Source organism: Diabrotica virgifera, chromosome 2, assembly GCF_917563875.1.
Source record: "Diabrotica virgifera virgifera chromosome 2, PGI_DIABVI_V3a".
NCBI classification, from domain to species: Eukaryota; Metazoa; Arthropoda; class Insecta; order Coleoptera; family Chrysomelidae; genus Diabrotica; species Diabrotica virgifera.
Window position 1 is genome coordinate 58,504,229 of NC_065444.1, and position 16,303 is coordinate 58,520,531.

The 16,303-nt window shown below is 35.8% G+C and overlaps 1 protein-coding gene across 3 annotated transcripts in view; it reads left to right on the top strand.

Annotated features, from left to right (window-relative positions):
• The window catches only part of LOC114337809 (uncharacterized), an 84,847-nt gene that overhangs the window by 57,832 nt on the left and 10,712 nt on the right, over positions 1–16,303 (top strand). For all 3 annotated transcript variants that reach the window (XM_050643679.1, XM_050643680.1, XM_050643681.1), the window contains 3 exons: positions 350–641; positions 8,901–9,126; positions 14,316–14,516. In XM_050643679.1, coding sequence (XP_050499636.1) covers positions 350–641; positions 8,901–9,126; positions 14,316–14,516 — 719 coding nt within the window. The remainder of the gene's footprint in view (positions 1–349; positions 642–8,900; positions 9,127–14,315; positions 14,517–16,303) is intronic.

Consider the following 16,303-nt stretch of genomic DNA (forward strand, 5'->3'; position numbering starts at 1 on the left):
TGTAGATTTATAAATAAACTTTATTCGATTATATTGTTATAGTTTCATTATTTAATCATTTAAAATGTTCGCTCATTCTTTGAGAAATGGGTTCCTTTTTGAATACAACAAAGTAAAATAAAAATTATATATGTTCACAAAATATTATCTAAGTACATAGGTAGCGTGGGGCAGTTCGTAGTCGCTTTTAATCCTACTATAAAACTGAACCCATTAAAATCTAGGTAGCGTGGGGGAGTTCGTAGTCACCCGATTGGAGTTGTTGCCGTTTTAGCGTCATTACCAAATAAAATAAATATACGTTTGAGTTAAGAAAATATTTTTTCTGAATTAATACTTTGTCTTTCAGCCAAGAAGAAAAGGTTTCGCATAGAGCCCGTAGATGATCCTTTTGATCCTGATTCGAAAGATTCACAAGCTACAAATAAACAACTAAAGGAACCTAATAATTCACAAGTGTTACCTCCGCGTGTCTATAAGGGAGATGTTATACATGACGACGAACAAACCTGGGACCCGAATAATTCCCGTTTGGTCCCTACGTTCTATAACTATAATGGATATTTTGTACACGATCATGATTATTTAAAAACGCCGTATGTCAGATCTGGGATGTTGAATAAAACAACCGCTAAAATGAAGTGAGTATTTATCTATTTCAAAGAATTTCATTCTATTGGGAATTTCCCGTAATTCTTGACATTGCACGTCAAGTTCAAGTTGGATATGTAGAAAAGCAGACCATAATGGACATTCTTCATAGTTTTTCCTAAAATCACTTCAAAATGTCTCGTATCAATAATAATTATAGTCCACAGTACATCGTCGTTTTTCCAAAATGATTGTTAAAGTCTTAAAACCCGTTTTAATTTTTTCGTTTGAGTGAGTCTACCACTTTCTGAAAAATTTCAGACTGCAGGTTGGACGCGTTTCCGCACGCCCCACGCCTAAACCTATAGCTCTAGCTCGGTTAGGTGTTGTGATTGCAAAACTATAATTTTTAATTTTAATCAAAAGATGATGCGTTAGAATAAAATAAATAATTTTTGTTATTCTTCTTCTTCAGGTGCCGTGTCCGTATTCAGACGTTGGCTGTCATCATGTTTACAAGTTCCTGAAACCCCTCTCTATCGGCTGCTGCGCGAAATAATTCTTCTACCGTGGAACCACACCATTGTCTAATATTACGTAGCCGTGAAAGTTTCTTTCGACCAATCCATCTTTTTCCCTCCACTTTTCCTTGTATTATAAGGCGAAGTAGATGGTATTTAGGCCCTCTAATTATCTGGCCGAAGTATTCTGTCTTTCTCCTCTTTATGATGTTTACGAGCAGACGTTCTGAGTTCATCATTTGGAGAACATTTTCATTGGAAGTGTGCGAAACCCACGATATCTTTAGGATTCGTCGATAGCACCACAATTCGAATGCTTCTAATTTATTTAGCATTGTGGTTTTTAACGTCCATGTCTCACAACCATACAATAATATAGACCACACGTAATATTTTAGGACCTTCTTGCGAATCTTCATCAACAGGCTTCGGTTACATAAAACTGGTTTCCAGGTCATAAAAGCCTTACGTGATATTTCAATCCTGGTTATTATCTCTTCATCACAATCGCAATTTACATTTAGCCAACTGCCAAGGTATTTAAAATGGTTTACTCGTTCTATCTCCTCTCCATCAAGAGAAAGCACGCCTTGATCTACATTTATCTTTCCAACTGCCATCCACTTTGTCTTTGAAATATTGATTTTTAGGCCTCTCCGATAACTTGCTTCGCTGACTAGATTTACTAATGTCTGTAGATCTTCTAAATTTTCTGCAAGGATGGCTGTGTCGTCAGCATATCTGATATTCTTGATTACTTCTCCGCCCAGTCTTACTCCCTCTTGTCTGTCGTCCAAAGCCTCCCTAAAGATTTCTTCAGAGTACAGATTAAAGAGACTGGGTGACAAAACACAACCCTGTCGCATAGCCCGTTTGATGGGTATTTTTTCAGTATGACTATCTCCAACTTGGATAGATGCTACTTGGTTGTAATATAAGTATTTTAGCAGTCTTATATCGTAGTGGTCAAGTCCTTGCCTGTAGGCAATTAAAAAGTATATCGTGTTGTACTCGGTCGAATGCCTTCTCGAAGTCGATGAAACAAACATAAACGTTCTTTCTGAATTCACAGCTTTTTTGTAACAGAATGCGCATACAAAATAGTGCCTCTCTAGTTCCTAGAGCATCTCTAAATCCAAATTGCTTATTATCCATTCTACTTTCACACAGAAGGAATACTCGGTTTTGTATAATTCATAAAAATATCTTAAGTGCGTGACTCATCAAATTGATTAGTCTAAAATCGCTACATTTAGTGGGCCTGCTTTTCTTTGGTAATGTTATAAACAATTACTCCAACCAATCATCTGGTATTTTTCCTTCGTTGTCAATTTTGTTAAAGAAAGTGGTTAAGTAGGTAATGTTTTCCTCATCTAAAAGTTTAAGTAGCTCAGAAGGGATTTGATCTGGTCCAGGTGCTTTATTGTTTTTGGCTTGCTGTATTGCTTTTCTGACTTCAGAGTTCAGTATACTGGGACCTCTGTCTAACTGGTTGCCACAGGTAGTATGTGAAGCATTATCTCGAGAAACATCGTCAAAAAGGTCAGTGATGTATATTTCCCATTCTTTGCACTGTTGTTCGTGATCACAAATTTTTCCGTCTGTGTTTTTAAGTACGTGAGCATTTTTCTGTTTTCTATATCCGGAGGTGTATTTAAGTTTCTTGTGAAGGTTGAAACTGTCATGTTTTTTTTGGAGGTCTTCTATTTATTTACAGGAATTCTCGAGCCAGGATTCTTTGGCTTGTTTAATTTTTCTTCTTATGAGTTTGTTGATTCCACGGTATTGGATATTATTTCTATTTTTGTATTTCCGTCGAACTTCCATCAGGTCTAGAATTTCTTGCTTCATCCAGTCATTTTTTGCCAATACTGTAGGTGTTTTAAAGATTCTCTTACGTCCCCTAAAATAGAGTTTTGAATATCGCACCAACATTCGTTGATAGTTCTGTTTTCGTAATATTTTTATTACAAAACTCTTAATTTTCAATTGAAAGTATTCATAATTAATTACTAAAGATTGTCGATCTCTTGCCCGACAAATTTACAGCCTCGTTTCTTTAGTAGGACAACGTAAATATGTTAATTGTGGCAGGTTATGTTTTTGCGATTACAAAATTTCGGACACGAATAACAAGTGATATATCGGAGGGTCCTTTATCCAAATATAGCACTGTCCGACAAAAGTTGGGTGACAGATAGCCAGTCCGACAAATTAATTTCAAAACTTTTTATACCGTAACCACCGCGCTACTATCCAAACGGGTACATTGAGCTAATGCAGGCCTGGACCCTTCACACTTGTTGCACTGTTTACTTTTATGTTTAGTGACGTCTAGAACGTCAGAAAATGTATAGAAACTGAATGTAAACATAACCAAATTACTAGACGTTTCATACCAAACAAAGCGTTGTCATGAAGCATAATCTAGACTGGAGGTACAGTAGGAAAAATTAAAGAATACCCATGAGCGAACATATAAAACACGCTGTATTTTCCTGTCACCGTGTTACACAAAAAATTGGCCAGCGCAAGTACATGTAATAAGTATTGTTACATGTACTTGCACTGGACAATTTTCTTTATGACACGGTGACAGGAAAATACAGCGTGTTTTATATTTTCGTTCATGGGTATTCTTTCATTTTTCCGACTGTAAGTGATTTGTGACGATACCAAAAAGTGCAAGTATACTTCTTCTTCTTAAAGTGCCATCTTCGTTCGAAAGGTTGGCGATCATCAGGGCTATACGTATTTTCGAAACTGCTGACCGAAACAATTCGTTGTTGCTACAGCTATACCATTCCCGTAGATTCTTTAGCCAGGACTTTTGTCTTCTTCCTATGGACCTTTTTACTGCTATCTTCCCTTGCATAAGTATTCGAAGCAGTTCATATCTTTCGCCTCTTGTAAAGTGTCCCAAGTATTGCAGTTTTCGTTTTTTGATCGTAAATATGACTTACTTTTCTTTATTCATTCTTCTCAAGACCTCGACGTTTATGACTCTCTCCGTCCATGATATTCTCAAGATTCTGCGATACATCCACAGTTCAAATGCCTCTAATTTTTGGTATCAATCTTTTTCAGCGTCCATGACTCCATTCCGTAGAACAGCACAGAAAGTACGTAACATCTCATCAGGCGAAGTTTCATTTCAAGGCTTAAATCTCTTCCACAGAACACTCTTCATTTTAGTGAATATGGATCTGGCTTTTTCTATTCTTATTTTGATTTCTGCTGAGCTATCGTTGTCTTCATTTATAAAAGTGCCTAAATATTTGTATTTGCTAACTCGATCGATAATTTCATTGTGTAAATATAAATTTTGGACATTTCGTGTTGATTTCGATATTACCATAAATTTAGTTTTCTTTATGTTCAAAGATAGTCCATATTCTTCGCTGCACTCTGCTATCTTATTCACCAATGTCTGTAGCTCTTCAAGTGTTTCTACGATCAGAACGGTGTCGTCGGCATATTTCAGATTGTTTAATCTAACACCATTTATTTTAATACCTATGAGAGGTATTAAGTGATCAGGTATTAAGTAAAGCTCAGAGAGTGTTCTATTCATTACGTCTTCGGAATAGAGATTAAACAGGGTTGGTGACAGTATACACACTTGTCTCACACCTCGCTTTATTTCAATTTCTTCAGTGGTATTATCACCAAGTAGACGACCACTATTTAAAAAGAATTTCGTTTTTTATAAGTTTGCGTCATTTTTTTTTGTTGGACAAATACGTTTTTAATAAACAAGTATTATTTGAACGTTAAAAAATTAAAATTATGAATTTTGTAATCGCAAAACATAACCTCTTAACATATCTACATAATTATGGTTTGTTCAACAGTAAATGGTTTGAGTTCAATTAGTGCGGTCGTAAATATTATTAAATTTATCTGACCTGGCCCATTGTTAAGACCCACCCGGAGCGATAAGCCACCGAGGTAGACAGAGTTGGTCTTTTGCAATTAACACTGACTAGACGGTACTCCCATAATAAAGCCTAAAATAAATTTTACCTGAAACCGGGCCTTTTATACTATTATCGGTTAATCCGGGCTGTTTATAGTGGTAACTAATTGAACTTAACCATTTACTGTTTAATATACCATAACATATTTACGTTGTCCGACTAAAGAAACGAGGCTGTAAATTTGTCGGACAAGAGATCGACAATCTTTAGTAATTAATTATGAATACTTTGACTACAATTGAAGATTAAGAGTTTTGTAATAACAAAACAATTACTGCCGATATAATCTTGGCGATAGTTAGTTTTATCATGCATATGAGTTTTTATGGAATTACTAACGCATTCATAGAGTTGTAAAGACTTATGGCACTGTCATAGGCCGCTTTAAAATCGACAAAAAGATGGTACAACTCCTGCTATTTTTCGAGAAGTTGTCCTAGTGTAAACATCTGGTTAACAGTTGAACGTCCACGTCTGAAACCTGTCTGATATTCTCCTAGGAATGCTTCGGTATAAAGTCGGATTTATGTTAGGACGGGGCGTGTACGACACGGGCCGAGGAACAATAGACGGCGCACGTCCTCATTATCGCCCCGTCCCATTGTACGATAAACTAGCCAATGTCTTTCATATCACACGATTCTCCAACTGTCCTATACAGTCCTGTACTAAGATAAATCAGCCTTGAAGCTTTAATCTCTCATGCAAGATGTTTGACGTTACCTTCTATGATATATTTAGAAGAGTTCTTCTGCGGTAGTTATTGCATTCTAGTTGGTTGCCATTTTTATGTATTAAACCTAAGTTCTCAGATATTTGCTCCTCAGACTAAATTTTACAAACTATGTATTTTTTGCATCACCTTGGTGATCTGCTCTCCACCGTGTTTAAATAACTCTGCTGGAATGTCATCGCTACCTGGGAATTTGTTGTTTTTTCTAGATATTTCCACTTCTTCTACCGAGGAGGGTTCCACAAATTTTCCACATTAGTTGTTCCACATTTCCGTGCTCAACTGATCGACTGTCCAGGTTTGATCTAGGGTTTCTTTTATAAAATATGTGACTGGAACTGGCTCAGACCACTTCATGGTAGGATCTAAGTTTCCACAAAGAATTTCCAATGCCAAAAAAAAAAAGGGGCACTAGACAAATAAAATACATAGAAAAAGACTGTTTGACTTACCGGCAACTGATCTATGTTTTCAAAAAAACAGATAGTGTGTAAAAACTTTATTAAAATTCAGCTAAGTACTTTCAGCATATCAAAATGCCATCATCAGAGCTATCCTATAAAAAAGACAAAGTTGTAAAAACTTACGTCTCATAGGTATAAATACCTCAAATGAAGAGTAATCGTTGAACAACACATTACAAAATTTAAAATTGACCCAGGGATCAACCACTGGTCATGAGTAAAACCCTTAAAATATATAATTATCACATTTAATGTGAGTTCTAAATAATGACTACCATTTTACATTTAACAGCTGTTACTGACAATTTTGCAATGATGAGGGCTGAAACAAAGTCCGAATTAAAATTTTGAAAATGGCTAAGTTGTCAAATATAGGTTAAATGAAGACAATCGTAAGTTAAATCTAGTAAGTTAAATGAAGATAATAATATAGAGGTCGCTTCGGACTTTGTTTCCGCCCTCATCATTGCAAAATTGTCAGTAACAGCTGTTAAATGTAAAAGGGTAGCCATTATTTAGAACTCACATTAAATGTGATAATTATATATTCTTAAATCGTTTTACCCATGACCAGTGGTTGATCCTTGGGTCAATTAAAATTTTGTAATGTGTTGTTCAACGATGACTCTTCATTTGAGGTATCTATACCTATGAGACGTAAGTTTTTGAAGTGAAAACTTCTTTAGGGACGTTGTGCGATTTTTTGATAGGGGAAAAAGCATTGAATTCGCGACCGTCATTGCGACCGTCATCACTTATGCTATATATTATATGTGTGTATATATGAATTGTGTAGAGGTATTTAAATTTAAAATTAATGTAAAACCTATTTTAGGGTGAAAGGATTTAAATCGCGACCGTCATCTCTTCGGCGAAATAAATTTTGTATGTATCTTTATTATGTGTATGTATACATAAATTGTAAGTATACAAGTATTTAAATTTTAAAATAAATGTAACACCTATCTTTGGATGGGAAAAAAGGATTTATTTCGCAACCATCATCGCGACCGTCATCTCTTCGGCGAAATCAATTTTATACGTATATTTATTATGTGTATGTATATATAAATTATGTAGAAGTATTTGAATTTAAAATAAACGTAAAATCTATTTTGGGATCGGGAAAAAGCATTGATTTCGCGACCGTCATAGCTTCGACGAAATAAATTGTGTACGTATATTATTATAATGTACGTATAATAATAGTAATATTATTAAAGTGAAAACTTCTTTAAGGACGTTGTGCACTTTCTAGATGGCAAAAAGTATTGAATTAGCGATCCTCTTCGCGACCGTCATCGACTCGGCGAAATAAATTTTTGAAGTGAAAAGTTCTTTAGGGAAGTTGTGTACTTTTTAGATGGGGAAACATATTAAATTAGCGACCGTCATTGCTTCGACGAAATAAATTGAATTTTTGAAGTGAGAACTTCTTTAGGGACGTTGTGCACTTTTTAGACGGGGAAAAAGTGTTGAATTAGCGACCGTCATCGCTTCGGCGAAATACATTTTTGAAGTCAAAACTTCTTTAGAAACGTTGCCCCCTTTTTAGATGGGGAAAAAGTATTGAATTAGCGACCGTCATTGCTTCGATGAGACAAATTTTTGAAATGAAAACTTCTTAGGGACGTTGTGCCCTTTTTAGATGGGGAAAAAGTATTGAATTCGCGATCGTCATCGCCACCGTCATTGCTTCGACGAAATCATTTTTAAAGTGAAAACTTCTTTAGGGACGTTGTGCCCTTTTTCGATGGGGAAAAAGTATTAAATTAGCGACTGTCATTGCTTCGGCGAAAAAATTTTTGAAGTGAAAACTTCTTTAGGGACGTTGTGCCCATTTTAGATGGGGAAAAAAGTATTGAATTAGTGACCGTCATCGCTTCGGTAAAATTAATTTTTGAAGTGAAAACTTATTTAGGCACGTTTTGCACTTTTTCGATGGGGAAAAGTATTAAATTAGCCACCGTCATTGCTTTGGCGAAATAAATTTTAGAAGTAAAAACTTCACTAGGGACGTTGTGCCCTTTTTAGATGGAGAAAAATATTGAATTAGCGACCGTCATTGCTTCGACGAAATAAATTTTTGAAGTGAATACTTCTTTAGGGACGTCGTGCACGTTTTAGATGGGGAAAAAGTATTGAGTTTGCGACCGTCATCACTTTGCCGAACTAAATATCGTACGTATATATATTGTGTATGTATACATAAATAGCATAGAACGTACGCAACGCGTATATATTATAGGTATAGTACTTCTTTTTGGATGGAGGAAAATCATTGAGCTCGTAATTATTTATATACTATAAGAAGTTTTCACTTCTGTCGGCACTCCCATGAGTGCTTTAATTTTTTTTACACCTTTGTATTTTTTATGAATAAGTCATTTAAACTTAGTCTTTTTTATAGGATAGCTCTGATGATGGCATTTTTATATGTTGAAAGTACTTAGCTGAATTTTAATAATGTTTTTACACACTATCAGTTTTTTTTAAACATACACCAGTTGTCGGTTTGATTTAAATAAAATACAGTCTATATAATATGCTAAACACTTGAATACATCCAATTTAAAACAATGTTAATATGTTACGTCTGTCGTTGTTTTAGAATATTATCATGCTACATTTGTGGATTCGTACATCCGATAGAAAAGCATGTAGGCCATATGCGCCGACATTCCCGTTTTTGTAAAGTGTGTAAAAGGAATTTCCTAAATGGATTAATGGTTAATTCACATATGAAAACCCACAAAGTAGAATGTGTTAAGTGTGGTAAGAAGGTTCCCGTTGGAGTTCTAAAACACCACGTCAAGAATAACTGTGGAGATTTTGAGGTAAGTTTAATTCTGGAATACATTTTGAAAGGTACAATACAGTGTACCAAATTTTGATTTTCATCTGTACCCCATCCTTCTATAATTTGCAAGAAAAAAGGATGATAAACGAATAGACGTGGGGAATCTACAGTATGCATTCCACAACACGTCAATTTATCTAGGTAAAGATCAAACGAATTTTGGTTCCTATTAGTACTCGATTCGTTAGTAAGAACGGAGATAAATAAATATAGGGTAAGATTTCATTTCGTTTCAGATACCACCACCATCTGTTTATGCACATTTCGATCTCTTGATCTCTTCAGAACAACCTGTGGTGTGCTCTGAATCGAAAACAAATCCAACTGCCTTATGTTGGATAATAAAAAAGTTAGGCACTTTAACAACTACCCCTGTTTTTCGTCAATACAGGGTGTTTTTAAATAAGTACGGCAAACTTTAAGGGGTAATTCTGCATGATAAAATAATGACAGTTTGCTTTATAAACGTATGCCCGCAAATGCTTCGTTTCCGATATATGGGGTGTTGAAATTGTTCTTACAAACTGACGATTTATTTATTGCTCTAAAACGGTTTGTGATATGCAAATGAAATTTGGTAGATTTTAAGACGTAGTTATTGCGCATTTTTTTGGCATACAATTAAGAATTTTATATTCACCATTGGCGTGCATACGGGATATATCTAAAATGTTTATACCCGTATGCACGCCAATGGTGAATGTAAAATTCTTAATTGTATACCAAAAAATGCGCAATAACTACCTCTTAAAATCTACCAAATTTTATTTGCATATCACAAACCGTTTTAGAGTAATAAATAAATCGTCAGTTTGTAATAACAATTTCAACACCCCCTATCTCGGAAACGAAGCATTTGCGGGCATACGTTTATAAAGCAAACTGTCATTATTTTATCATGCAGAATTACCCCTTAAAGTTTGCCGTCTTCTTCTTTTGCCCTTTAATTCGTCCAATTCTGAACATAGGCTTCCCCCAGTTTCCTCCATTCGCTTCTGTTTAGTGCTTTCTGTTTCCAGTGCGTTCCTCCTATCTTTTTAATGTCGTCTCCCCATCTCATCTGGGGTCGTCCTCTTGCTCTCTTTCCTGTCCATGGTCTCCATTGTTGTATCGTGCTATTCCACCTATTGTCCGTTTGTCTAGCGTTATGACCTGCGAAGCTCCATTTTAGCCTGGTTATATGTTGACCTGCGTCTTTGACTTTTGTTCTATTTCTGACCCAGTTGTTTTGCTTTTTGTCTGTCAATTTTACTCCTAACATTGCTCTCTCCATGGCTCTTTGTGTCTTTATTATTTTATCCATGTTTGCCTTGGTCAAGGTCCATGTTTGGCATGCGTATGTGAGAATTGGCATTGACATAAAAAAGGCAGACGGGATCAATGTGACAACTACAGAGGCATCGCTGTAACGAACTCGATCAGCCGAATATACGGAAAACTGATTAAAAATAAAATCGAAAACGAATATAAAGATATAGAAGCTGAAGAACAGGCAGGATTCAGGGCAGGGAGATCAACGGTTGACCATCTGTTTTGTATTACACAGATTATTGAGAAGAAACTGGCCGTCAACCAGGAGGTGCATCTGTTATATGTGGACTTAAGAAAAGCGTATGATAGCATCCCACAAAACAAATTATGGGAAGCATTAGAGAAAACCAATATAAGCGCAAATTTAATAACAGCGACGAAACAATTGTATACCAAAACTGCATCAAGGGTGAAAGTTGGAAGCAGGCTATCGAGAGGATTCCAAATTAGCAAAGGCCTAAAACAAGGGTGCTGCCTTTCACCGACATTATTTAAGATCTACCTCGAACAAACTCTAAAACTTTGGAAACGCAAATGCAAAAACATGGGATTACCGATCAGCAACAATACAATATACACTTTGTCATTTGCAGACGACCAACTTGTACTAGCGCAAGACTACGATGATATAGAATATATGACAAGGAAATTAATAGAGGAGTACAAAAAAGGTGGTTTGGAAATAAACATAAAGAAGACCGAATATATGTGTATCGGTGGGACACAGCAGGACCTTACACTGGGGAATGGCGAAATTATTAAACATTGCGACGCATATAAATACCTTGGTATGACCATCACACAAGAAGGAAGCGTAGACCGGACGATAGAAGAAAGAAACAACCAGGGAAGAAAAGCAATTACCCTTCTCAATAGCATCCTCTGGGACCAGTCAATATCAAACAACAACAAACATAGAATATACAATACAATTGTTAAGAGTATAATCACTTACAGCAGTGAAGTATGGCAAATAAAAGAAAGATACAAGAGAAAACTTGAAGCAACAGAAATGGATTTCTGGAGGCGCTCAGCAGGAAAATCAAGATTAGAAAGGGTAACCAACAACAGAATTAGGGAAATAATGAATGTGAAACACACAATAGTAGATGACATTAGTACCAAACAGCTTAGATGGTATGGACACGTACAAAGAATGTCCGAAGAACGACTCCCGAAACAAATCCTAACGTGGACCCCTCATGGTAGACGAAAAAGAGGAAGACCCCGCCTGAGTTGGAGAGAAGGCATAAATCGAGAAATGAGAGAAAGAGAATTGGATGAAGACCTTTGGATGGACCGAAGTGAATGGCGACTAGGCATCGGAAGACGTAGGAGAACGTTTTAAAACCGATATATATATATATATATATATATATATATATATATATATATATATATATATATATATATATATATATATATATATATATATATATATATGTGAGAATTGGGAGTATGCACTGGTCAAACACTCTTGTTTTTAAGTATTGTTGGATTTTTTTATTCTTTAGGACCCATTTTAATTTTCTAAATCCTGCCCAGGCTAATCTGACCCTTCTTTTTACCTCCGCTGTTTGGTTTTCCTTATTTATTTTTATAATCTGTCCCAAATATATATAGTCATTAACCGCTTCTATTGTGGTGTCGTTTAGTATTACGTTTCTATTGTCTTGTGTGTTTGTCATTGTTTTTGTTTTGGCAAAATTCATTTTTAGACCTATTTGTTCGGATTCATTTGCTAGTTCGGTTAGCATGGTTTGTAGTTCTTCAAAACTTGATGCTATGACTACTACATCGTCTGCATATCTTAGGTGGTTTAGTTTCTTTCCATTTATGTTTATTCCCATGTTTGTCCATTCCATTGTTTTGAAAACATCTTCCAGTGCTAATGTAAATAGTTTAGGAGAAATAACATCTCCCTGTCGCACTCCTCTGTTAATTGGTATGGGTTTTGTGGTTTCTTCCAATTGTACTGTCATTGTTGCTTTCTTATATATATTATGTATTAGCATTCTGTATCTGGAATCTATTCGACAGTTGTTTATAGCTTTTTCTATTGCCCAAATTTCCATGCTGTCAAATGCTTTTTCGTAGTCAACGAACGCTAAGTGCAGATCTATATGGTATTCGTTAGCTTTTTCTATTAATGTCCTAATTGTTAGAAGATGGTCAGTGGTGCTATATTCCTTTCGGAATCCTGCCTGCTCTACGGGTTGATACGAGTCCAATTTGTGTGTTAGTCTGTTGTTGATAATCCTCATGAATAGTTTATACGTTTGCGACAGCAGTGAGATGGGTCTGTAATTTTTTATGTCCTTTCTGTCGCCTTTCTTAAATAGCAGGATTGTAAGACTTTCGTTCCATTCGTCGGGTATTTCTCCTTTATGTAGACACTGATTAAACAGATTTCTTAATGTTTGTAAGATTTCTTCTTTCCCTTCTTTCAACATTTCAGCAAGGATTCCATCTGGTCTTGGTGCTTTGTTGTTCTTTAATTGTGATAGTGCTGCTTCTATTTCATAATTTTCTATTTTTGGTAGTGTTTCTGAGTTTACATTCGTGATTGTTTTCTTGATATATTCCTGAGTGTTGAAGTTTGGGTCTTTCTTTGAGGTGTATAGTTCTTTATAAAACCTTTCTACTTCTTCTGATATCTTATCTTTTCTGAAGTTTGCCGTACTTATTTAAAAACACCCTGTATTGTCGAAAAACAGGGCTAGTTGTTAAAGTGCCTAACTTTTTTATTATCCATTTTTTATTATATTAAGCGAATGAATCAAAAAACAGAATGTTAACAAAAACCTGAGGCTATAGTTGGGTTTTAATTTCAGTATTTTATAAAAGCTAGAACATTCCACAGGGTATTCCAAAGTTTGAGAAAAAAACACAGTTTGATTCGTACACCCTGTATACAATGACAATGTACCTGTCTAGCAACAATATTATTACAGCGATATTGTTAAAGAATAAGGCTATAACATATTAAAAAAATTACGTAAATCGGATATCAGGTTTAGGAAATACAAGTCATTAAAAATGGCCCATTTTTTAGGGTGCCCGTTTTTTGTGCCGGTGAGTGTATATTCCTAGCAATGGGAAAATTTGGTAGTCTTGCAACTTGCAGTTTAACCGGTTTTATAGATACATATTTGAAATTTTGCCATACATTAAAGTAGTTTCCACAAAAGCTTCCAGTTATTTTACAATTCAGCAGAATCTTCTTGAACAATCTGGAAAATTGCTGATAATTTTATGTGTGTTCTGATTTCTCTAACTTGGTCATTGTTTTCATTTACCCAAGTTCCCAGATATTTGTAGTTATTCACTCTTTCTATTGATTTTCCCTCGATATCTAGCCCTCCTAATGTAAGTTGCTTAGAAATAATCATGAACTTGATTTTCTTAACGTTAATTTGTAGTACATATTTTATACTGACTTGATGTAATCTATTTACCAATCGTTGCAGTGCTTCTAGACTGCAAAAATAGCGGTGTCGTCTGCGAATCTTATGTTGTTCAAGATTTTTCCGTTTATTGATATACCCTGTTCTTCCTCTGATATTGCTTCCTTACAAATATCTTTCCTGTACAGATTGAATAACAATGGAGACAACACGCAACCCTGTCTAACACCTCTTTTGATTTATATGGTTTCTGTTTCGACATTTTCGATTTTAACCTTTGCCATCTTTGCTTTTTGATTCCTGTACAGATTGACAATTACCCGTATATCTCGACTGTCCACATCTTTTCTTTTAAAAGTTCCGATAGGTGGAGCTAAATAGAATTTGTTATAATATACATACTCTATTTACATGCAATAAATGTCTGATTCATATGTCATTTATTTAGAATCAAAAGTTCCTTGAGGGTCAGCAAACACCGATGAAGGCTTGGACTCCTGAACATGACGCTCTGCTAAAGGAAACTTATAAGGAAAACGCGCACCTTCCTACGAGTAAGATAGATGAAGTGTTATCGGCGAAGTTTCTTGACGTGTTTGGTGAGACTTTAAATGGATATACACTGCGTATGAAGGCATCTACAATAAAAGTAAGTAACACTTTGGATAATATTTAATTCTTCTTCTTGTTTTTGTATAGATATCACTCTGCTGTTTTTTCAATGTGCCTCCAGTAAGTTGTCCTCTTCCCACTGATCGTCTTCCTATTGGGGAACCGTCTCTCGCTGTCCTTACTACTCTATTTGTTGTCATTCGGCTTATGTGGTTATTCCATTCTATTCTTCTGTTTCTTACCCAGTTATGATTCTCCACCTTGTATCTCCTTCATATATCTGTACTTATAGGTCTGTCCCATAGTGCCTTACCATCAATTTTTCGAAGGGCTTTCGAAGGACATATTCCTGTGCTTTTTAGATTACGAGAAAGCGTTTGATCGTGTCCAACATCACAAGGTAATGCAGATCCTCCAGAAGCTTGATATATACCAAAAAGACATAAAATGCGTTGAAAACTTGTACTGGTATCAGGCAGCACAATTAAAAATAGACAATTCTATATCCAAACCCATACATATAAGAAGGGGTGTTCGGCAAGGATGTGTCCTTTCCCCTCTTTTATTTAACATTTATTCGGAAGCCATATTTCAAGAGTCTTTGGAAGATGCAGAGATGGGAATCAAAGTGAATGGAGTATTGATCAACAACATACGATATGCTGATGATGCTGTCTTAATTTGTGACAACATAGCAGATCTTCAACAACTTGTCACTATAATCGGGGAATACAGTAAGCGAATGGGATTAGAGATTAATACCAAAAAGACCAAATTCATGATCATCTCCAGAAACTTGGATGCATTTGAAAACTCCACCATAACACTGAATACTTAGTCCATTGAAAGAGTGAGCAAATTTAAATACCTGGGAACGTGGCTTTTCGAAGACTGGGCATCGGACAGGGAAGTAAAATGTCGCATTGAGCAAGCTCGACAAGCTTTCGTAAAATTCAGGAAGGTACTGACCTGCTCAGAGTTCGACCTTACACTGAGACTAAGGTTTACTAAATGCTACGTGTGGTCGGTGCTGCTATATGGCATAGAGGGCTGGACACTCAAAACGTGGGATATAAACAGATTAGAAGCCTTCGAAATGTGGCTTTATCGCAGATACCATGGACGACGAAAGTCACAAATATAGATGTCCTTAAAAGAATCAATCAAGAACGCCAGCTTTTCGAAAACATCAATAAAAGAAAAACGGCGTATTTGGGTCACATCATGCGAAACGAAAAATACCAGTTCCTTCAACTTATAATCCAGGGTAAAATTGAAGGCAAGAGAGGAATAGGACGCAAGAAAATGTCCTGGCTCCGAAGCATAAGGCAATGGACAGGGATTAACGACATACAATCTCTGATACGCATTACAAGAAACAGAGTTAATGGAAAATGTGATCGCTAACACACATTAGTGGATTTGCATCTGCAGAAGAAGAGAAGAGGATGAACAATATAGGACTCAAGTAATTCCCTGTCTTATCCCATTGCCAGCTTCAATTGGGTCAGTTAGTTCATCTTCTACTTTTACTTTTATTGTTTTGTTCTGGTAGATGTTTTCGATCGTTTTAATTATTCCTAGAGGTACCTCTCTTGAGTATAACAAATGGGTAATGTCCTTTAATGTGATAGTGTCAAATGCTTTCTTAAGGTGCACGAAACATAAATATGCCGGTTTATTGTGTTCTAACGATTTCTCTTGAACTTGTCTCTATGAACTGTTAGGCGTCTCACCATCTCTCGCCGTCCTTACTACTCTATTTGTTGTCATTCGGCTGATGTAGTCGTTAGACTTTACTCTTCTGTTTTTTACCCAGTTGTT